This window comes from Mobula birostris, chromosome 2, assembly GCF_030028105.1.
Source record: "Mobula birostris isolate sMobBir1 chromosome 2, sMobBir1.hap1, whole genome shotgun sequence".
Lineage (NCBI taxonomy): Eukaryota > Metazoa > Chordata > Chondrichthyes > Myliobatiformes > Myliobatidae > Mobula > Mobula birostris.
The window spans coordinates 58,500,598-58,525,691 of NC_092371.1; the positions used below are offsets into that span (position 1 = coordinate 58,500,598).

At 39.9% G+C, this 25,094-nt stretch overlaps 1 protein-coding gene across 10 annotated transcripts in view; it reads right to left on the reverse strand.

Moving 5' to 3' along the window:
- The window catches only part of plagl2 (pleiomorphic adenoma gene-like 2), a 134,436-nt gene that overhangs the window by 12,304 nt on the left and 97,038 nt on the right, over positions 1–25,094 (reverse strand). Inside the window, exons 2-4 of one of the 10 annotated variants that reach the window (XM_072241607.1) lie at positions 21,423–21,549; positions 20,811–20,848; positions 8,249–8,685 (exon numbers count right to left, since the gene is read on the reverse strand). In XM_072241607.1, coding sequence (XP_072097708.1) covers positions 8,249–8,508 — 260 coding nt within the window. In that variant the 5' untranslated portion in view covers positions 8,509–8,685; positions 20,811–20,848; positions 21,423–21,549. Of the gene's footprint in view, positions 1–8,248; positions 8,686–20,606; positions 20,657–20,713; positions 20,752–20,791; positions 20,849–21,422; positions 21,550–25,094 lie in introns of those variants that run through there. The other 9 variants (XM_072241596.1, XM_072241654.1, XM_072241644.1 and 6 more) reach the window with 9 other exon arrangements.

The following is a 25,094-nucleotide window of genomic DNA, read 5'->3' on the forward strand; positions in this document are numbered from 1 at the left end:
ACCTAACTCTGTATTAAACTTTGCAAACACTCTTGGAGCCTGCACAAAATTCTTTGTGAACTGAATAAGTATTTTGCATCAGTCTTCATGGTGGAAGACACCAGCCACATGTCAGAAATTTAAGAGTGTCAGAGTGAATGCAGTCACTATGATAAAAGAGAAGGTGCTTCAGAAGCTGAAAGTTCGGAAAGTAGATAAGTCACCTACACCATATGGATACTGCTCAGGGGTCTAAAAGAGCTGACGAGTTTGTGGAGACATTAGTAGTGATCTTTCAAGAATGAATAGATTCAGGAATAATTCTCGAGAATTGGAAAATCTCAAATGTCACTCCACTCTTTATGGGGTGTGTGGGGGGGGGGGGGGGGGAAGAGAAGAAAAACAGGAAATTATAAGCCAGTTAGCCTGACTTCAGTAATTGGCAAGATGCTGGAATCCATTATTAACGAGGAGGTTTCATGGTATGTGGATGCACTCAACAAAATAGGAAAAAGTCAGCATGGTTTTCTTAAATGAGAAATCTTGCCTGACAATTCTGTTGGAATTCATTAAGGAAGTAAAGAGACAGGACAGACAAAGTAGTGAATGTCAGTGGGAGACAAGGTAGTGAGGCAGTTAGCGCCATGCATCCAGCTATAAGATTGGAATTTGATTTCCACTGCTATCTGCAAAGAGTTTGTATGTTCTCGCTATGACCATGTGGGTTCCCTCCCACATTTATCAGACATACAGTTAATGGTGAGTGAGTGAACAGCAGACATGCTATGTTGGCGCCGTAAACGATCCAACACTTGCCCAGAACAAATGACACATTTCACTAGAAAATCTGCAGATGCTGGAAACTCAAACAACACACACAAAATGCTGGTGGAGGCAGAGTCAATTAAGTGCCCTGACGAAGGGTCTCGGCCCAAAACATCGACTGTACTTCTTCCTATAGATGCTGCCTGGCCTGCTGCGTTCCATCAGCATTTTATGTGTGTTATACATTTCACTGTGTTTTGGTGTACATGTGACAAATAAACCTAACCTTTTTATCTACTTGGATTTTCAGAAGGCCTTTAACAATGTGCTGTACATGAGGGTGCTAAATAAGAGCCCATAGTGTTACACGAAAGGTACTAGCATGGCCAGCTGACTGCCAGAAGACTAAAAGTGATAATAAAGAGGACCTTTTCTGGTGGGCTGCCAGTGACTCATGGAGCTCCACAGGGTTGGGTCCACTATATTTTACATTATATGTTAACGTTTGGATGATGAAATTGATAGCCTTGTAGTCAAGTTTGCAGCAATACCAAGAGGCAAATAGTGTGAGGAAGCAAGGAACCTTCAGAGGGACTTGGACAGGTTAGGTGAATGGGTGACGAATGGGTGATGGAATACAATGTAGTAAAGTGCACAGTCATGCCCTTTGGTAGAAGTAATAAAAGTGTAGACTATTTTCTAAACGGAGTGAATTCAGAAATCAGAGGGTTGAGTTAATAGCAAGAAAAGCAAATGAAATATAGCATTCATTTCACAAGGACTAGGATATAAAAAGGGTGAAATGCTAAAAATTTATAAGACATTGGTCAGACTGCACGCAGATTTTGGGCCCCATATCAAAGAAAGGATTTACAAGGATGTTGCCTGGATACGAGAGCATGCCTTATGAGAACAGGTTGAGTGAACTTGGTCTTTCCTCCTTGGAGCAATGGAGGATGGGAGGTGACCTGGTAGAGGTGTACAAGATGATGTGAGGCATTGATCGTGTGGATAGCCAGAGGCTTTTTCCCAGGGCTGAAATAGCTAACAGGAGGGGCAAAGTGTTTGGAAGTAGGTACAAGGCAACGTCAGAGTTAAGTTTTTCCACACAGAATGGTGGGTACATGGAATGCGCTGCCGGCGAAGGTGGTAGAGGCAGATCTTTTAAGAGACTCTTAGCTAGGTACATGGAGCTTAGAAAAATAGAGGGTTATTTGGTAGAAAAGTCCTGGGCAGTTTCTAGAGTAGGTTACATGGTTGGCACAACATTGTGGGCCGAAGGGCCTGTAATGTGCTGTAGATTTCTATGTTTAGGGATATATTGGTTTTGGAGAGGGCCCAAATGAGGTTTATGAGAATGATCCCAGGAAGGAAAGAGCTAATGTATAAGGAATGTTTGATGATTCCCAGCCTGTTCTGGCTGGAGTTTAGAAGAATGAGGGGACAACTCATTGAGAGCTACCAAATATTGAAAGGCCTAGAGGGTGTGGATGGGAAGAGGCTGTTTCCAATATTGGGAGTGTCTAGGACCAGAGGGCACATCCTCAGAATACAAGGACATCCTTTTAGAACAGAGATTCATGAAGAGTTTCCTTAGGCAGAAGGGTAGTGAATCTGTGGAATTCATTGCCAGAGATGGTTGTGGAAGCCAAGTCATTGGATATATTTAGAGTATGAAAGATTCTTGATTAATAAAGGTGTCAAGGATCATGGGGAGAAAATAAGAAAATGGGGTTGAGAGGGAAAATAAATCAGCCACGGCTGAATGGCCTACTTCTGCCCCAATATTTATAGCCTTATTTTAATTTGTGAAACTAGATTTCAAATCTCCTTGTCCTTCCATAGTTTCTGACCTTTCAACAAACACAAAATATTCCAATGTGATTCTGGACCGATGGAACTTTATATTTACACACATTAAAGTCCCATCTCTCATAGTTTTGCTTATATACTTAACCTGTCTATAATCAGAGTGTAACTTATGATTTTCACCTACAGAACATTATGGTCCTAATTACTGAAATTTACATCTACAGTATAACTGTCTATTTCTTTACCTGTCATCAATCTAAGTATTTACAAATTGAATCCCCATAAAGAGATCATTTGGGAATATCATTCATCCATCTGCCAATTTTACCAATCTCTCCATCTGATACTTACCAACTTGATTTTCAAATCTAAGTTATGTGGATTCAAACTTTTATGCTCACCTTACAAAATATTTTTGAAATCTTATGTGGCTAATATTTGCAGGCATTTTTCCATCCATCTTGCAAATGATTTAAGAAACTTAGTCAAGCTAGTCAGACAATTCAGACTTCAGAAGTGACTTGGTAACTCATAAATAAAGTGTTTAATTACCCAGTTCCAGATAACATCTGCACACTCACAGACCTTTCATGTTCTAATAATGGCAAAAGATCTGGGATTTTCTAAGGCAAGAACAGTTTCTAGCCAGACCTGAAAAATTCCATTGGTATCCGAAATATTATTTTCAAAAAAAATTATTCCATCATCAAGAAGAGCAAGCCTGACTAATTCTGTTAAATTCTCCATCATTGACAAGTCTTCTACAAGGTCCTGAATGGGAGGTTGATCAAGGTGGTTCAGTCGCTTAGCATTCAGAATGAGATAGCAAACTGACTTTGTGAGAGAAGCCAGAGAGTGGTAGTAGATGGTTGCCTCTCTGACTGGAAGCCTGAGACCAGTGGTATGCCGCCTGGTCCCTTGTTGTTGGTCATCTATATCAATGATCTGGATGATAATGTGGGAAACTAGATAAGCAAATTTGCAGAGGACACAAAGATTGGGAGCACAGTGGACAACGAGGAAAGCTTGCGGTGAGAACCGGCCCAGCTGGAAAAATAGGTTGAAAAATGCAGATAAGTTTGAGGTGTGAACTTTGAGGGACAAACTAGGGTAGGACTTACATAGTGAACAGTGGGGCACTGTGGAGTGTGGCAGAACAAAGGGATCGAGAAATACAGATCCACATTTCCTTGTGGATGGCATCACAGGTAGATATGGGTGCAAAAAGAGCTTTTCACACATTGGCCTTGAGTTCAAGAGTTGGGATGTTATGTTGAAGTTGTATACAACATTGGTGAGGCCTAATTTGGAGTATAGGGTGCAGCTCTGGTCACCTACCTCCAGGAAAGGTATCAATTAGATTGAAAGAATCCATAGAAAATTTACAAAGATGTTGCTGGGACTTGAGGACGTGAGTTAAATGGGAAAGGTTGAATAGGTTAGAACTTCATTCCCTGGAGTATAGGAGAATGATAGAAGGTATATACAATTATGAGGGGTATAGATAAAGCATGTTTTTTTTCCCCCACTGAGGTTGGGTGGGACTAGAACTAGTGATCATGGGTAAGTGATGAAAGGTGAAATGCTTCACTCTGGGATGGTAAGAGTGTGGAACGAGCCACCAGTGGAAGTAGCGGATGTGAGTTCGATTTCAGCATTTAAGAGAAGTTTGGGTAAGTACATGGATAGGAGGGGGTATGGATGGCCAAGGTCCAGTTACAGGTAGAATAGTTTGGCACAAACTAGATGAGTTGAAGGGCCTGTTTCTGTGTTGCAGTGCTCTACCACTTGATTGCTTTAAAATTGTCATTAAATTCACAGTTTGAAGTTTCCATGTAATCTGTTCATTTCTAATAGGTAAGCAAGATGAATTTTCTAATCAAAGAGGGCCAAAGGGAATGATCCCCTCCTTCCAATATTTAAACGAAGCAAATGCAATGAATTTCCTAGGCTGGATATCAGACAAGAAAGCTAATGACCTTTGTTTGGTGATAAGGTTGACAAGTAGAGTTGGAAATAGTCAGCAGATTGGCTTTTAGATGTATAATCTTAGGATGTTGTCATCACAGAACAGCTTGTAGATAAGAAATTAAAGGAGGATACTGATCTTTGGGGTTTCAGGTAATGATGATATCAAGACAAGCAGAGAAGCCCTTTTTAAAAGCTGCTATGATCAGAGCGCTTTACTGACTACTGCTAGTTCAGATTCACCTTCACCGAGTTGAATGTCAGACAAAAGGAAGGTGAGGGTGGTAAAATACAAAGATATTAAGGGGCATGGATGTAATTTCTGACCTTAGGAATGTTGCAGCACCACTATATGGTAAAGATATATGTCTTGAGAGACTGAAATGTGGAGTTGTGTGCATCATGAACAAATTCTTAGCTATCCGTTACATGGATTTTGAACATCTGCAGATTTTCTCTTGTTCATAACTTCTCGGCTTTTCTTTCATTGGCTTAATCAAATTCCAGTACTGAATCACTGGTGTGCAGATGTGTATGAAAATTTACTGCTCAACTTGCCTTATTGCTTTTGACTTCTCTTCTGCTGTAATGGAACTTGATATAGTGCCCTAGCTGTACACTCTATTCTTTAACCACGTTAATTTGTCTGAAAAATTCATTTCTCTGGTATTCTAACTTACTTTCTCTGCATTACTTCCTTGTGTTTCTGCAACCAGCACAGAGATGTTGCTGAAATGGGGTGTGTGATCTGACAGAGTCCACTGATTTGATTTGGCAACACTGTTGGCTTACTTGATTGCTGCTTTGTAGTGATTGGCTCCAAATACCATCAAAACCAGAGGGTGCAAACTGAAGACAAGATGATGGGCCTGAAGTAATCAAATTATGCATGTGATGTTCTGCTTTCTCTGCTGCAGGAGCCGGGAAAATACTAGTCGGAACACTGAGTTGAGCAGATATGGAGATGACATTTTCCTTGCAACCTTTCAGCAACACTATGTACTCCTTGCAGGAGTCTGAATGGCACAGGCTTCAAGTACATGATTGTTTAATTGTAACTGCAAATCTATGGATAGAGGGGCCAAACAGCCTTTCTCTATTATACTGTTGTACTCATTAACAAGGTGATTCTATGTGCCAAGCTAACAGTTACAGCTTCAGCTGCTGATAAGGAACTTTGTGGTAGCTGCGCGAGGTTATATTCCACTACTCTTCAGATTTCTAACATATACACCTTTACAATTTTGTAAAAATGTTTGCTTTCTCACCAAGCAAAGTGGAAAATGTCAAAAAAAAACAATGAGCAAACTCCAGTAGTGTTCATATTGAACCACACAATGATGCAAATTGTTTTTGTGGGTTGTGACATTTCTACAGGCAGTCTTCTTTCTATTGCTGGTGTCAAATGTGTAAGTGGTGAAGAAATACTGTGGGTTATGGTTTAAGTTTCAACTATGCCACTACAAGGAAATTTGCATTTGGCAATTCTGGTTGTTTATTATGTTTTCTTGCTTCCTTAAAGCTGTGGGCAGGATGAAGGCAAATTTATACAACTCATGATCCAGTTGATAATTTCCAGCCAAAATTTGAGTGAACTGAAAGTTTTCTACTGCCTTATGTTCAGCTCCTCGCTGGTTCTATAACAAGGTGAAACAGTCGAGTATACAGAGCCATGGAAAGCATGAAGATCTGCATTTGATTAGTTAAAGCTGGGATAGATGATCATGCATGAAAAGACCAACGGCCGTCAGTGAAACACTGCTACCAGCAAACAGAACTAGAGTCCTATACTTGTAAATTAAGTAATGATAAAAATGTACATTTTAGAAAGTACAGTTATCTCATTTTTACCTGACAAAATACAAGTACATTGCTGAAAATTACAAGCAACTGCCAATTCATGGATAGAAATATAATAAAAAAAAATTGAGCTCTGGAAAGATCAATCTGGTTATCAGCTCAGACCGAACAACATCAGCAGGACCGGTGTACACTGATCCAATGGCACAGACAACCATTCTCATTTTTCTTTTATAAACCTTCTCACCTTCAATCCCCTGAATGTGCACAACAAGAACTTGATGCAGGACAAGCAGTTTCTTCAAAATGTTTTGCATTCACATTAAGGCTGATCTTTGGTTGCATCTCCCCTTCCCTCTCCAATTCTCAGCATCTTTAATCCCGCTATGGCCCAGAAAAAGATCCCTACACTGATTCATCATCTACTGTTCTCCACTATCTAAATCAAAAAACAATTATTTATTGAAAAGCCTGATAGTAGGTTTCTCTCAGCTTTATAACTCTAAGGATATCTATTACAACTTAATACTGAGCTCATCCATAATCTTTAGCTATGCACTCCCAAGGATCACTCCACTAGCCTCATCAATCACTTCACTCAGCTGAGCACAAAACAGGCTTCAACTCAACTACCCGCTGGATGAACAAGTAACTCTTGAACGGGATTTAAATCAATTTTAGAATTTTAAAAAATCATAACAGTAAAAATTTCATTGGTAAAACAAGCATTTATTTTTGCATGTTCTTCCACTTTCTTTATTACTACTATATATTACTGACACTGGTACAGTAGGGGATCTGGCTGGTATATTAGTTAATATGCCACCCTCTGAATCTGGGGATCTTGGAATCTAAGCTTTCCATTTTGAATTGCCAGAGAAGTGCAAACATGCCTTCCATTACCACATTGCTCATTTGATTTCTCAGTGTGATTGACAGGTAACAAAGTTTTCTTTTGCCCTGAAAAATTTCTGTTCCTATACCTTCTTAAAAATGTTTTAAAAAGCATTTAAACACCTTATTTCACAGGTAGAATTGACTATCAGGTACTTTTTTTTCCTCCTTTGAATAAAATTTAATTTTTAGGAGCATCAGAGTTGTCCTAAGAGATTCTTGTAATTGTTTCTTTCTAGATGATATTCTCCTGGTTTTCACCTTTTCCAAATTAGAAATAAAACTGCTATGAATTTTGCATTCCAGCATCACCTGGTAGTTCGGCAGAAACAATATACAATTTTATTCAATTAAATGCTGCCATTCTGCTTCAAGGTATTTTCAGTATGTGCATCAGGTGTCTAACGAATTCAAAGCAAAAAGTGGAAATTCATGACTAATCTAAATAAAGCCCAATATTTCTATGATATGATACACTGATGGCTATTTGGCATTGTTTTCTAAAGAAACCATCACAAGGTTCCCAGCCAATGCACAATTTAATATTTACTATTTTTTTTAGAAAAATAGAAGAGGGGCCTGGAAATAATTTGGCATATACTTATTTTGTAATGGTAGCCAAGCAGCATATTATATCCTTGCTGTATTATGTGACATGACTTTAAGCAGAAATCACTGGAGCAGGCAATGGTCAGAAGTGGAGTGGTCTTTAGCAGATGGTTTGCAAGAATCCTCAGTAAGCCTAGAGGAGGTGTATATATTCAAGTTAACCCTTTGAGGACTGCTGTTGCATTTCTGCAGTATTTCTTGAAAAGGTGATTCACATTTGAGGTTATTCAAAAATATATTAATTGCCATTTTAACATTGTTTCAGTTACATTTCTTAATGGATTTACAATTCTTTCAAAACATTTCTTTTAACTGAAAAAAATACACATAACACGATTAATTTAGAAAGTTGCGTCCTCAAAGGATTAAATACATTTGATAAACAGGTTTCAGGGCAGTTTTCCCATTCAGCTTCCCATACCTGAGAAGTTTATACTTGGACACAAAGGCTTTAGTGCACTCCGGGTGTGAGCACTTGTAGGGCCTCTCTCCTGTGTGAGAGTATGAATGGACTTTAAGTTTGTCAACACTGCTGAAGAATGCTCCGCAGATCAGGCACTCAAGGGTTCTCCTTGGCTTTGATTCCTTCCCTTTCCATTTGGCTTCTAAAACCTTCTGCGTATCTTCCTTCTGTTTTGTTATTGTGATTTGACTTAGGTCATCAGTGGCAACGGCTGCCATTGCAGCCTTATTGGCCAAGTCCCTAGAAAAATGGGGCTTTACCCACCTTCTCGCTACCAAGTGTATTTCCTGTGTTTTCAGTCTGTGTATTATGATCACTTCCAGTTGATAGATACCTGTTGCATCCAGAGTTTAAGGCTGCTTCAGCAATATGGGAGCAGTTTACAATTTTTAGGCCTAAAAGTCAAATTAAATACAAAGATTAACATTTCTACACAGCATAAAAATCATTTTATTTATCTTTATTTATTAACCATTTCTCAGCTAGCAATGACCAACAACGTCAGATAGTCAGGATTTCATTTTCGTGAAGAATAGATTTTCTAACATGGGCATTTTTATAGAACAGCTAATTAAAAAAAAAATTAAACTGAAATGGTACAATACTAATCCTTATAAGTATACCACATCCTTAAAGCCATCTTCACTTAGCACACATTTAGCAAAGTTTGGCTCAGTAATAAGAGTACTTTGTCCCAGAATTCTAAATATCAATTACCAGTTATGAGCAAAACCCTCCCAGGTCAAAGGGCAAATATATGCTGTCACTCAAAGACAAGAATAGGCACAAAAGCAGTTAAATTAATCCAATTTTGCTTAGAAATTAAGATGTGAAACTTCAGGAGGCAACAACCAAAAGTGGAAAAATATGCCACGTTAATATATATAATTAATCCTAATGGCTAGGTCTCAGATTATACTGGAAGCATTCTATGCTTTATCCTTCAAAATCAGTTGACAGAAACAAACTGCAAAATAACAAAATCAACAAACTGTTTTCTCTCAATAAACCCCTTAGAAAACTCCAGAACTCAACCTTGACCTTATAAATCTGGGCTGAGATGTGTACTGGGGAAATAGTCCCCAATGCTTGTTTAAAAGTACAGAAGGAACAAGCAGGGCTGCCAGTGTTGGTAGTGAGCCCAGTGGTGAGTGTAGGAGTGTCAAGCTTTGGTTCGAAGGAGACCAACTTGAAAGAGGCATTGGCTCTAGATAAGTTTCATTAAGGATCCCTTTTTTTTGTCTCTTCTTGTATCTAGCATAATCAATGGCTGTGGTATGGTCTTCATGCTAGATGTTGGGAGTCGTGGGAAACCTAGGGTCTCCCAGGGAACTACACCTGTGTGAAGTGCATCCAGCTGCAGCTCCTTAAAGACCATGTTAGGGATTTGGAGCAGCAGCTGAATGACCTTCGGCTTGTATGGGAGAGTGAGGAGAGTGAGGGAAGTAGTCAACCCTACATTGCAGGAGACGAGTAGCTGGGTGACTGGCAGGAGAAATGGAAATGTGAATAGGCAGTTAGTGCAGAGCACCCCTGTGGCCATTCCCCTCAATAATAAGTATACAGTTTTGGATACTGTTGTGGGGGAATCATCTCTCAGGGGAATGCCACAGAGACCAGGTTATCGGGACCGACCATAGGTCCGTGGTGCAGAAGGTAAAGAGGGAGAAGAGGGGAGCAAAAGTGATGGGGGACTCAATAGTCAGGGGAACAAACAGGAGATTCTGTGGATATGAACAGGACACCCAAATGGTATGTTGCCTCCCAGATGCCAGAGTAACGGACATGTTGGATCATGCCCACAGCATTTCAAAGGGGGAGGGAGAGCAGCCAGATGTCTTGATACATATTGGTACCAATGGCATAGGAAGGGAAAGCAATGAAGTCCTGCAACGAGAATTTACAGAGCTGGGCAGAAAGCTAAGTAGGACCTCCAGCATAGTAATTTCTGGATAACTGCCTGTGCCAGGCCCCAGTGAGGGTAGAAAGAGGATAATCTGGCAGATTAATGAATGGCTGAACAGCTGGTGCAGGGGGCAGGGCTTCAGGTTTTTGGATCATTGGGATCTCTGCTGAGGGGAGATATGACCTGCACAAAACGGACAGGTTGCACCCGAATCCGAGGAGGACCAATATTCTCAATATTCTCGTGGGCAGGTTTGTTAGAGCTTTTGGGGAGGGTTTAAACTAATTTGGGAGGTGGAAACCGGAGTGAAGCCACTCAGGTTGGTAAAAAAACAAAGATAGTGTGCTGTCAGACTGTCAGGAAGGGCAAGCAGATGATAGGACAAATTTTCAACCAGCTGGGTAAGTATCAGTGTATTAGGAAGGCAGAATCAAAAAGGGTAGCAAATATAGTACTCAAAGTGTTCTATCTTAATGCACAGAGTATAAGAAATAAGGTGGATGATCTTGTTGGCTATTGCAGATTGTCAGGCATGATGTGAACATCACTGAATCACAGTGAAGGATGGCTGTAGTTGTGATCTGAATGTCCAAGGTTTCACGTTCTGTCAGAGGGGTAGGAAAGTAAGCAGGGGGGTGGTGTGGCTCTACTGTTAAAGAATGGCATCAAATCAGTACAGAAATATGACAAAGGATAGGAAGATGTAAAATCCTTGTGGGCTGAGTTAAGAAACTGCAAGGGTAAAAGGTAAAAGGACCCTAATGGCAGTTATATACAGGCCTTCCAACATGAGCTGGTATGTGGACCACAACTTACAACAGAAAATAGTAAAGGCATGTCAAAAGAGCAATGTTATGATAGTCATGGGAGATTTCAACATGCAGTTCGATCAGGAAAATCAGGTTGGTAATGGATCTCAAGAGAGTGAATTAGTTGAATGCCTACGACACACACAAAATGCTGGAGGAACTCAGCAGGCCAGGCAACATCTCGTTTTGTCAATGCCCATGAGATGGCTTTTTACAGCAGTTTGTCGTTGAGCCTACTAGGGGATCAGCTATACTGGACTGAGTGTTATGTAGTGAACCAGAGGTGATTAGGGAGCTTAAGGTAAAAGAACCCTTAAGGAGGCCTTGATCACAATATGATTGAATTCAACTTGAAATTTGGTAGGGAGAAAGTAAAGTCTGAAATAGCAGTATTTCAGTGGAGAAAAGGAAATTCCAGTGGTATGAGAGAGGAGCTGGCCAGAGTATATTGGAAGCTGCTGCTGACAGGGATGAAAGCAGAGCAGCAATAGCTTGAGTTTCTAGGAAAAATGAAGAAGGTGCAAAAAACAAAGAAATACTCAAATGGCAAAGTAGTAGAACTGTGGCTGACAAGGGAAGTCAAAGCTAATCTAAAAGTGAAAGAGAGGGCATACAACAAAGCAAAAATTAGCGGGAAGATAGAGGACAGGAAGTTTTTAAAAACCTATAGAGAGCAACTAAAAGAATCATTAGGAAGGAAAAGATTAAATATGAAAGTTAGCAAACAATATCAAAGTGAAAAGCTTTTTCAAGTATGTAAAAAAAAAAGAGAAATGAAAATGGATATACGTCCACTAGAAAATGAGGCAGGAGAAATAACAACAGTGGACAAAGAGATGGCTGAAGAACTAAATGAGTATTTTGCATCAGTCTTCGCTAGCAGTGTGCCAGGTGTTGAAGGGTGTGAGGGAAGAGAAGTGAGTGCAGTTACTATTACAACGGAGAAGGTGCTCAAAAAGCTGAGAGACCCAAAGGTACATAAGTCACCCGGACTGCACCTTAAGATTCTGAAAGAGGTAGCGGTAGAGATTGTGGAAGCATTAGTAATGATCTTTCAAAAATCAATGGACTCTGGCATGGTACCAGAGGACTGGAAAATTGCAAATGTCACTTTACTCTAAGAAAGGAGGAAGGCAGCAGAAAGGAAATTATAGACCAGTTAGCCTGACATCAGTGGCTGGGAAGATGTTAAGAGTCAATTGTTAAGGATGAGGTGATGGAATACTTGGTGACAAAGGACAAGATAAGACAATATCAGCATGGTTTCTTTCAGGGAAAATCTTGCCTGATGAACCTGTTGGAATTCTTTGAGGAGATTACAAGTAGAGGTAGATAAAGGGGCTGAAGCAGATGTTATATATTTGAACTTACAGGCCTTTGGCAAGGTGCCACACACGAGGCTGCTTACCAAGTTAAGAGCCCATGGTATTACAGGAAGGTTATTGGCATGGTTAGAGCATTGGCTGATTGGTAGGAGGCAGCAAGTGGGAATAAAAGGATCTTTTTCTGGTTGGCTGACACGAGTGGTGTTCTGCAGGGGTCGATGATGTGAATGGGGAAGAAAATGGAAAATGAAATACAGTGTTGGAAAATGCATGGCCGTGCACCTTTGTAGTAGAAATAAATGTACAGACTATTTTCTAAACGGGAAGAAAATCCAAAAATCTGACACACAAAGGGACTTGGGAGTCCTTCTGCAGAACACCCTAAAGATTAACTTGCAGGTAGAGTCAGTGGTGTGGAAGGCAAATGCAATGCCAGCATTTGTTTCAAGGGGTCAAGAATACAAAAGCAGAGATGTGATGCTGAGGTTTTATAAGGCACTGGAGAGGCCTCACCTTGAGTATTGTGAACAGTTTTGGGCGCCTCATCTAAGAAAAGATGTGCTGGCATTGAAGAGGATTCACAAGGGTGATTCCGGGAATGAAATGGTTATCATACGAGGTATGTTTGATGACTCTGGGTCTGTACTCACTGGAATTTAGGAGGAGGAGGGGAAAGGGGTAATTTCACTGAAACCTTTCGAATGTTGGAGGCCCTAAACAGAGTAGATGTGGAAAGAATGTTTCCCATGGTGAGGGAGTCTAGGAAAAGAGGACACAACCTCAGGACAGAGATGCGAAGAAATTTCTTAAGCCAGAGGGTGATGAACTTATGGAATTTATTACCACAGGCAGCTGTGGCGGCTAGGGCTCTAACTGTATTTAAGGCAGAGCTTGACAGGTTCTCAATTGGCAACGGTGTCACAGGTTACCGAGAGAAGACGGGGGAGTGGGGCTGAGGAGGGGAAAAAAGGATCCATGAGTGAATGAACTAATTCTGCTCCTATGTCTTATGGTCTTATTAGAATTGTTACTTTTCAAATGAGTGAATGAAAGAGTCTACATTACAATTCAAAGACCAGGAAGAACCTCTGAAATCCTTGTCAACATTTCTCCCTCATGCAACACAAGTAACTGTCTCGTAAGGAGCTTTGACGTGCTCAAAATAGCCACCTACAAAATGAAGGTCACTGTATCTCGAGGATTTTCACTGTACATAAAGTTACAATATTTTACACATGGCTGTTGGATGCTGACACAAACAAATGCTTTTCACTGTATGTTTCGATGCACACGCGACGAATAAAACTAATCTTAAATCTCATATTTCTAAAAGCATGTATTTGCTCAGCAATGAAGAGCCAGAGACTGTCATGCAAAATTAATGTCAGTATCATCCTGAAATTGATTGGTAAATAATTCCATAGTTCCTCAGGAATGGAAGGAAGATGAGGAATATTTTTCAAAGAGATAATGGGTGGCTTGAAAGTTGCTGTCCAAAATGGCAATGGGGACAGGAGGCCTAATCACAAGTTAAAAACTCCAGACGGGTACTAAAACAGGCACCTTTGAAGGCTGAAACAGTGTTGTGATGTGGGAACATATATAGCTCTTTCATAAAGCAGTGTTCTGAGAATGGCCATAAAAATCTCCTTACAGCATAATAAATTTCTAAGAAATTGGGAGATTATCTTGTATTGGGTTGACTGAAGATTTGTTCCCTCATAAATCCATGTCTGTCACAACACCTCTTCACTGATCTGATAATACTGCAAATCATATCAGTTCACCACTGGGTTACTTCATTCTGCTTTCCACCAAATGTTCACTTCACTGAAATATTGGCTGATATTTTCTTAGAGTTTAGTATGCTTTCTGTTGGTTATAATACAGAATTTCACAGACATCCCTTCCTTGTAATGAGAACAATAAAATAAAATTAAATGTGAATGGTGTACAACACAAGTAAACCACCAGTCTTTCAGAATTATGAACTATTAGGGCAGAAATTGTGGTGTCACAATAATCATATGCTGGTCAACTATGAACTTGCTTTATGGGTACAATGAACTGCTGTTATGATGCTAAACTGATCTGCTAACAACTGGAGTCAAGGTATGCAGATTGGTGACATCAGCTGAATGCAAAGAAAATATTTGCAAGTTTCATGCTCCAACCAAAAAGGCATTGGATAGTTTTTCTATTCCAAAATCACACACAATTAGGACGTGCCAATTCAAGACACAGCAGAATCCCTGTAAGGCTACCAAAGTTAACTGAATAGTGCCCAAGTTCACATTGATATCCATAAATATTTTGGAAACCTTTACACCTACAGAGCTTCCCCATTTATTATTTAAAAGGCATGCCAGACATAAATTAAATGTTAAACAAACCAGTTTTAAGTGGAGTAACACAGCATGGAAATTAGCTCAGATATGATTAGGGGATTTACTGAATCAGCTTCAACAACATTATGCTGCTTCATCAGGACAAGAATATTACGCAGTATAGGTGTACATCTTAAAGCAAACAATGGAGTAGCTCTTCGATCTTGATATTATTACTCTCTGAGAGACTTCAGACATCTGTTTAATTAGCTGCAGAACAAACCTGTATAAATTGTATAAATACTCATACAAAAGGGGGGGGGGGTTGGGGGAGGGGCAGCCAGAAGGGACACAAAATGTTCTGCAAGTGCAGGAGAAAATTCAGGTAAAGTTGAATGTAACTAAGCCTAACTGGACATTGTTCACAAAATTTCAGCTCATTTTGCTCACAATTCTGAGCTCACAACATTGCTTGCTTTCTCTCCCATCTCCCCTCATGCCTTTGCCAAGGTCATTTTGTCCAGAAGACCAAACTCCAATACCCTCCACTTATCTAACGTACCTATCTAACGTTTCGTTCTGGTAGCTGATCCTGTTAATTGGATCATTCTCAGCTGGCCCTGTCTCTCTCAAATACTACTTGCACACATCGCCCAAATGAAACCAATCATTGGTTCCTCAGGTGATAACATCAACCTCCTTTTCCTTGCATATGGCTATCTTTCCCTGATCCCCTTCATTTCCTCACAGGTTTCTATCCTGCCACAGTTTGGAGGATTGGGGAGCTGGGTGTGGCAGGGTGGGAAAGGAAGAAAATCACAAGTGTCCACAATTTCAGCAAATAGGGCAAATTCTTCCACTTCAGTGCTCAGCTTATCTGAGGTTTCTGGCTTGGCTAGCTATACCACTATTCCTTAATGTTTAACTTAATTAATGAAAGGTAAATAGATTATCACCTACAACGGATTCTCATCCACTCCTACACTAGACATCAAAAGTCCTCCCAGAATAGCTACCTTTATCCTATGGAATTCTAACATACTTCTCATTGGAAATATCATTAAGACACTATCAGGTTAATGGTAATGGTACCCAGCTATACCCCACTATCCCAGGGTACCCTTTTTATCCTATATAATGTGCTAACGTTTGACGTCCAGTCCTGAATCAGCTACAATGTTCCCTCCAACTTGCTGTAAAAGAGCTCAAAGTAACTGGTTTTCAATCCCGATGCAATCTTTGTGCAGTAGCCAATTTCTATAATTTTCCATGGCCATTTTCGAAGACCAAACAAAATACAGTTGGCAAACATGGTAGCTCAATCACAAAGTAAGACAACAACAAAACTGTCTATTTCTTTCACTGTAACACCGCTCACAACTTCTGTCTCATCTCTGTTTCAATTTCATTTGCAATTGTCCATTCTATTTTTAAGCTTGTATCCTAATTTGCATTAAATCCTGTTCTCCTAGTGCCCTTACACATTGGCATGTACCAGTGTTTTGTTCAGCAATGTTTTCATCATAGAATTCTCTTGTTTTTCAGTCAATCCATTACATCACCCAATTTTTATCTTAGATCTAATCAGATCCCTGAGATAGGCACACTGCACTGAAAAGCTTGAGCATGTAGATATTAAAAGAGAGGATGTGCTGGAGCTTTTGGAAAGCATCAAGTTGGACCAGACGAGATGTACCCCAGGCTACTGTGGGAGGCGAGGGACGAGATTGCTGAGCCTCTGGCGATGATCTTTGCATCATCAACAGGGACAGGAGAGGTTCCGGAGGATTGGAGGTGTAACATCATCACTGCTGTGTAACATGCTGTAAGGTTTCACTGATAATGTAATGGTTTCTCTGTAGCAGCAATGTTTAGGTTATGACCAGAGATAACGGGGTTTGGAATGCTGTTGTTCTTTCTTGTGAGCCTGGAAGAGAGATTTTCACGGTCTTTTGCCAGGGAGAGATGAGGAGAGAAGACGCGAATGGACAGAGTTGGGAGACCGCCAGACAGGGTGGACTTGGAGCGAGGGTTCGAAGGACAGCGACAATCGGAGGAGGTCGATGGTGGACGATCGGCTTACTAGTGACTTCCAACATTGTGCAATAGCCTGTTTCATAAGATTGAGCCCTTTTTCTTTTTTTTTCCCATTTTCTTTACTAACCATACAGTCAAAGTAAGAATTATAAAGCTTAATTGTTTACTTGCATATTGCATACTGTTTGTCATTTCGGGGTACTGATTTGTAACAGGGGACACATCGCGCGGCATCCACCCAAACGAGATTTCTTAAGCTTGGCCGGGCCAGGGGCTATCACCCCTGAATTAAGCCATGAACCGAAGCAAGAGTTACAGATGTTGTTCCATTATTCAAGTAAAGGAGTACAGATAGCCCAGGAAATTATAAACCAGTGAGACTTACTTCAGTGTTTGGTAAGTTGATGGAGAAGATCCTGAGAGGCAGGATTTATGAACATTTGGAGAGGCATAATATGATCAGGAATAGTCAGCATGGCTTTGTGAAAGGCAGGTCGTGCCTTACGAGCCTGATTGAATTTTTTGAGGATGTGACTAAACACATTGATGAAGGTAGAGCAGTAGATATAGTGTATCTGGATTTCAGCAAGGCATTTGATAAGGTACCCCATGTAAGGCTTATTGAGAAAGTAAGGAGGTATGGGATCCAAGTGGACATTGCTTTGTGGATCCAGAACTGGCTTGCCCACAGAAGCCAAAGAGTGGTTAAAGATGGGTCATATTCTGCATGGAGGTCGGTCACCAGTGGTGTGCCTCAAGGCTCTGTTCTGGGACCCCGACTCTTCGTGAATTTTATAAATGACCTGGATGAGGAAGTGGAGGGATGGGTTAGTAAATTTGCTGATAACACAAAGGTTGGGGGTGTTGTGAATAGCGTGGAGGGCTGTCAAAGGTTACAATGGGACATTGAAAGGATCCAAAATTGGGCTGAGAAGTGGCAGATGGAGCTCAACCCAGATAAGTGTGAGGTGGTTCATTTTGGAAGGTCAAATATGATGGCAGAATATAGTATTAATGGTAAGAATCTTGGCAGTGTGGAGGATCAGAGGGATCTTGGGGTCCGAGCCCATAGGACACGCAAAGCTGCTGCGCAGGTTGACTGTGTGGTTAAGAAAGCATACGGTGCATTGGCTTTCATCAATCATCGTATTGAGTTTAGGAGTCGAGAAGTAATGTTGCAGCTATACAGGACCCTGGTCAGATCCCACTTGGATTACTGTGCTCAGTTCTGGTCACCTCACTACAGGAAGGATGTGGAAACCATAGAAAGCGTGCAGAGGAGATTTACAAGGATGTTGCCTGGATTGGGGAGCATGCCTTATGAGAATAGGCTGAGTGAACTTGGCCTTTTTTCCTTGGAGTGACGGAGGTTGAGAGGTGACCTCATAGAGGTGTATAAGATGATGAGAGGCATTGATCATGTGGATAGTCAGAGGCTTTTTCTCAGGGCTGGAATGGCTAGCATGAGAGGGCACAGTTTTAAGGTGCCTGGAAGTAGGTACAGAGGAGATGTCCGGAGTAAGTTTATTTTTTAATACACAGAGAGTGCTGAGTGCGTGGAATGGGCTGCCGGCGACGGTGGTGGAAGCAGATACAATAGGGTCTTTTAAGAGACTCCTAGACAGGTACACGGAACTCAGAAAAATAGAGGGCTATGGCTAACACTAGGTAATTTCTGAGTTTAGGACATGTTCAGCACAGCTTTGTGGGCCAAAGGGCCTGTATTGTGCTGTAGGTTTTCTATGTTTCTATCCATTAGGGATATTTAAGAGACTCTTAGATAGGCACATGGATGAAAGAGAAACGAAGGACTATGTGGGAGGGAATGATTAGATTAATCTTAGTGTAAGTTAGAGGATAAGCACAACATTGTGGGCAAAGGGCCTGTATTGTACAGTTCCATGTTCTAACCCAAATCAGTCACACACAGCCCTCTGCTTTCCTTCACCCGTAGCTTATTTATTACATTTATTTTTAATGTTTCACCCTTTTCGATACCTTAACCAAAGCTTCAGAGTTTCCTCTATCACTCTTTCGTCCTCTAGTTCACTTTTTCCCCACCTAGCTGTTTAATCAAACTTTTGGTTATCGTCTCCAAAATCTCCAAACATAACAAATGAACTTAGCTCCAATGAATGAAATACTATGGGGCATTTTACTATTTCAAAAGGCACCGCATGAATCGAAGTAGAATTTTTAAAAAATGATATTAATCAGATCTGTTGCCTTGGTAGAAATAGCAGAGCTGTGACTCATATCGGATGAAATAATATCCAGTTAAGAGCTGTCAAATAAATTGGCCCAGCTTCGACAAAAAATTCACATTATCACAGGAAGATGCTGAGAACCACTATTGTACACTTGCGTACAGGAAATGACATTAAGTAAGATTGAATCTTGAATATGCAGTGGTGCAAAGAAAACTTACAAGCTGCCAATGAGCTGCACAACATAGCAGCAATTTTAACATGGTAACCAATAAAAGAATTCTTCATTTTTATTTAGTGCTTAAAGTCGTGATCTAAATACGAGCAGTTTGCTGGGTCTTCTAGATTACATGGCAACTTTTGTAGCTGAAACTTCGGAGTCAGACCACTCGATAGATAGAAAGCTAATCTATCCTTTGACAGTAACAAAGTAATTACAGTAAACTTCTGTTGCCAGCTCATCCACCATCCTCTGTCTGTCAGGAAAAAGGAGATCTGGGATCCTCATAATATATGGTGAAGAATCAATACATCAATGAAGTAGAAAGTTGCATGAAAATCTAATCTGTCCTTTGACAGTAACAAAGCAATTACAGATTTTGAGAGACCAAGGCACTGAACTGTGCTTGAAAAGTCTAGTGTGTCTACAAAAGAACTGTCTCCCCAGAAAAAAAATAACCCACCAGAGAGCATATAATTACCATTTCCCAAAACTAAACTTGAAATCACTTACTTACATTTGCTAAATTTAAATTCATCTCTGATCCTCTGCCTCAAGATCTTGAATTTTATTAACAAACAGATCACAAATAAAGATCTCAAATTAATACATCCTTTGATCTGGTATAACATTTCTTGGCCCAGTTAGAGATCATTCACAATTCCACCATGCTGGACTCCATTACATTTTACTAATCCATGATAGATGTGAGCCATCACTCTCATCCCAGATGGATGCAGGTTCACACCACAGTGCTTTGAGCACAATATTCAGTCAGATACTTCATAGCAACACTGAAAGTGTGCTACACTGTTGGAAGCACCAGCTTTAGGATAAGATATTTAATAGCAGGACTTAATTGCCCTCTTGAACAGATGCAAACAACCCCATAGCACTTCTCCATTGTAGAATTGTTCTTCACTGTGCCCTGGCCAATTCTTATCACTAATTACTGCAAGCAGATTTTCTGATTACCATGTTTTTGGTGACACTAAGCACAAACTAACTGCTACCATCTCTTCCAACTGTGTGTGTCAAAGATTTATTTGTAACTGTGAATGATCAGGGGATATATTAAGAACATCAAAGATGCTATAAGAATTAAAATCTCTCTCTTATTATTTTGGTCCTGAGCTCTTACACGAGCATTGCTGCAGAATTTTTGCTCAATAGATGGCTGTTGTGTTTAAAAAGGAATGTTTCCAGTTGTACCTGCAGTGGTCGTACCTATGATGACTGAATATTGAATACAACATGGTATTATGGTACCTCATCCTAGAATGTTTTTGAAAAAATATGTTATATACGATTGTTAAGGAGTATGGAGTAGTCTGAAAGTGGTGGTGGAAGTCTACTGACCACAATCCTCACTTTAGCTGGATCTTTGCCTTTAAATGTAAAACTTCCAGTGTTGATGAATGTGTCCTTAAGCTGACAAAATATTGTTAGGATAAGTGGCTGTGAGAGGATAACAGTAAAACTTACAGCATGGAGGCGTCATGAAGGACAGTGGTTCAAATTCACCCCTGCAAATTTATCCCGTTCTCAGTCATAACTCTGTGGTAAATATTTGACCTGCATTTATTATCTACCTAAAAAGGCAGAGAATGTGGGGCAGGCCACAGCTCTACACTTCTGAACAACCACTGATAAATGGAATCAGCAGAGACCTGGGAAGCAATTGCACACCTTCTCTCTGTCACAGGAGACGCCTGGCCCAACGAAACCTGCACAGGGTAAAACACAGAGATTTCAATCTGCCTCGCACAAAGCAATTAAACATCCTACACTCTACACCCAAGTTCACCTGGTTTAGCCTTTCAATCTCTTTTTAAATGGTGTGGAAGAAATAAACAACATTCTCAAAATGAACATATCTGATAAAATAAAACAAAACAGGATCACCCCTGAATGGAAGTACTGTCATGCGGACAAAGATCGCCCAACAGGATTTCTACTTTATCTCAGCTGAAGAGCAGATTGATAATAGTAGTGGTGCCAAAGTTCAAGGTAAATTTATTTTCTAATTATGTATATGTCACCATATACTGCCCTTAGATTCACACTCACTGGTAATCCCATCACCAGTTAAGCAATTCCAAGAGGCAAATGTTCATTATTGTAAGTGTACCAATCCATTTATCTTACTGGCAGACTTATACCATCAAAAAACCTCTAACTACTGGGATTCCTGATTTCTAGGTCACCATGAGGTCATACCATTCTACTAAAAATTAACTTCATTTTCTTCAATTCCACCATGTACTCTATAAACAACATCTAGAACAGTAACAGATTTACCTTTGGCATGATTTGTTCCACATGTGCATTAATCTCTTCCGGTTCTATACAAACAATCCCTTTTCAACCAGTTCCAACAATTCTTGTTGGAGGAGACCAGAAAGTGTTGCTGCACATCTTTACTGACCTGCATAAAAAAACAAATTAAATAAGTATCACATTAATTTCAGTAAGCAGGATTCTTTAATGAAGAAAAGCAGCTATAACTTTAATGACACAGTCTGAACCAAACGGTTAAATTTCAGAGTTTTTAATAAACCCTTATTACCAAATAAGATTTCTAGAATGGAAAGAACAAACTTGCCAAATGGTTTCCACTAAGGATTCAGATCCCCATGATTAATTTCAAGTATGACCATTTGTAAAGAATTACCTCTGTCATTATTCAGTAAACTTTTTTCAAAAACAAGGATAATCATCAGTGACCAATATCTACAACTTGTTTCATGGAAACTTATAAAATTAAGTGCAAGTAAATCTTACTGTAGCATTCAAGGGAGATCTGAATGAGCACTTTAAAGGATAGAACTTTCAATACTATGGATCAGAGTCAGGAGAGTATAGAACTTGATTGCTGATAGAAGAGTTGTTTGGACTTGACACAAAGAACAATTTTCTTCCATGCAGTGACCAGTGATTTTGTTACAGGTAAGAGCAGAAGTAGGCCAACTGGCCTGTCGAGCTTGCTCCGCCATTCAGTAAGATCATAGCTGATCTGCCCATAGACCCATTTCCAAGTACCTGTTTTTTCTCTCATAATCCTTAATTCCCCTACTATGCAAAATTACTATGTCACTATGTTAGCCTGACAAATACAGTTTTCACAAAATGGAACATTTTGTTCAATGAAGCACAATGGATCACCATTAGCAGCTTAAGTCAAATTGCTAAATTAGTAAGAACATTGTGTGGTGTAGCTAACAGGCAGCATTTAATTGCAAAAAGCAATCAGTAAGATTCAAAATCATTAATGGATACACTGGGTCAAATCCCTCTAGCATTCATTGGCTTCTGGCCAGGATGAACTAAATGATATTTGCCAAATGGAGGGTATTGGTGGAGCTGGAACACGTTGGGACTCCTCTGCATCATATTGGAAATCTGCCCCTGAAATCCCAAACCCAACAACCCATACCTCATGAGGACCAGAATCCCTATTTATCTGAAGAGGATTTCACAGCTAGAAATTAAAGTAAGCTCTTTCCTTTAAAAAAGAGTCCCAGTCATACAGCACAGGAACAGGTCCTGCCAAAGGGTCTCAGCCCAAAGCGTCGACTGTCTATTCATTTCCGTGGATGCTGCATGGCCTGCTGAGTTCCTGCAGCAATTTGTGTTGCTTGGATTTACAACATCTGCAGATTTTCTTTTGTTTGGGAACAGGTCCGTCAGCTTTTATTTTACTTTTGATTAACAATTTTTTTAAATGTACTTAATCTACTAAAATGATTTAATAGGTTTTCAATGTTTAAGTATTATCAGACAACTTTTACATAATTAGCCATAAAGCATAGAACAGTACAGCACAGTACAGGCTCTATGTTGAGCCAATCTCTTAAAAACCTACCCTATGATCAATCTAATCATTCCTATCTACAAAGCCCATAAACCTACAATTTTCTTATGTCCATGCCTATCTAAGAGACTTTTACACATCTCTATTAGCCTTTACTCCCAGCATTCTTTTCCAGTACCTACCACTCTGTAAAAAAAAACCTCTAACACCTCCCTTAAACTTTTCTCCAATCACCATCCTGGGAAAAAGGTGTTGGGTGTCCACTCTATCCATGCCTCTCAATCTTCTACACCTCTATCAAGTCATCTCTCATATTAAGTTGCTCTAAAGAGAAAAGACCTACCTCGCTCAACCTTTCCTCTTAAAACATGTTCTCTAATCCCAGCAACAGCTTCAGATATCGCCTCTGCACCCGCACTACATCGTCCACATTGTTCCAATAAGGAAGCAAGCAGAATCAAGCACAATACTCCAAGTTTCAAAGGTTTCGAAGTTTCAGAGGTACATTTAATGTCAGAGAAATGCATACAATACACATCCTGAAATTCTTTTTTCTTCACAACCAGTCACAAAAACAGAGTGCCCCAAAGAATCAATAACAGTTAAATATTAGAACCCCCAAGTCCTCCCCAGCTCCCCCCCACGCGTAAGCAGCAACAAAGCAATGATCTCCCTCCCCACCAGCCAAAAAAAAGTACCAGCACCCCACACGAAGCACTCAAGTGTGCAGCAAAGCATCAATAAAGACACAAACTTGCAATACCCCAAAGACTACTCGTTCACCTGGTAAATCAACATACCACAGGCTCTCTCTCTCCCTAAGGAAAAAAGAGGTGTCCCCATTTCACAGTGTGGTCTAACCAGAGTTTTATAGAGCTGCAACATTACCTTGCGGCTCCTGAACTCAATTTCCCCCCAACTAACAAAAAGGCAGTGCACCACATGCTTTATTAATCACCCCATCAACTTGCATTACAACTTTGAGGGATCTATGACCTTGACCCCAAAATCCCTCTGCTCCTCCACACTACTAAGAATATTGCCATTTAACCTTTTACTGCCTTCAAGCTGGATTTTCCAAAGTTTGTCACTTCACATTTTCCCAGATTTAACACTATCTACCACTTCTCCTATCTATATTCTGTCATAACACTCAACAACCTTCTGCACTATTTACAACGTGATCAACCTTCATGCCATCTGCTAGTCCAAAGCCTTACCCACGATAAATGGCCGTTCAGAACCAGAGGATCAAAACTTCAGTGGTACACCATTTGGGGCCTTGTTGCTACATGATTGTGGGCAAGGATCAGACAGCGAGTTCCCTCATCTGTAAGGAGGGAAATGATGGGGGTGGAGTTGAGCTGAATGCCACCACAAAGCATTCAGAATTACTTCAACTATTTGCAGGATACACTCAATCTGCTCTCTAATGTTACTTTTGTACATACGCCAATAAACTGCTGTGTTCATTAGTGGTTTCAATTTATGATGAGGTAACTAACTGAACTCAAAAGAGCAGGAATTTGTTCATAATGGAGAATCTCAAGTGAAGAAGATTCAACTGCATTACACCTCTTTCCACAAATACAGATATTCAATATTATTAACAAAAGATATTACTATTCAATGATGAGCACCAATGCATGAAATTCAAGTTATTTGGAATTTCAATGAACTACTTTGAAAGTATTTTGATCAATAAGTTAATTTCAAATAAGTCAGTTTAATAAGTCATATTAAAAATTTTCCACACAAAACAACTATTTGCGAACCAAATTTTAAAAGGCATTCACAGCACATTTGGCTTGTTAAATTTTGAAATATATATTTTCAAGACATTTCCTAAAGATGTGCCAAGTACACAGAATACATTTTCCATTAGTGTTAATTGTATATTTTCTCCACTAGGTGGTAGAAAGACTGAACAGATGTACTGTAATAAGGATAAAATTTATTTCACTAAAGGTCTCTGTTCACCCGTAATAGACACCACTACATGCATAGTAGGGTTAAACATATAAAAATCAAGTACATCTGCACCTGACCACCTGCTCATTCCCAATGTCATCATTCTGATACCAGTGATCATGCCTTAATTAACTTATGTCCCAGAGACAGAAATTCTCTTTGTCAATCCCTCCTTCTCTACTTTAGAA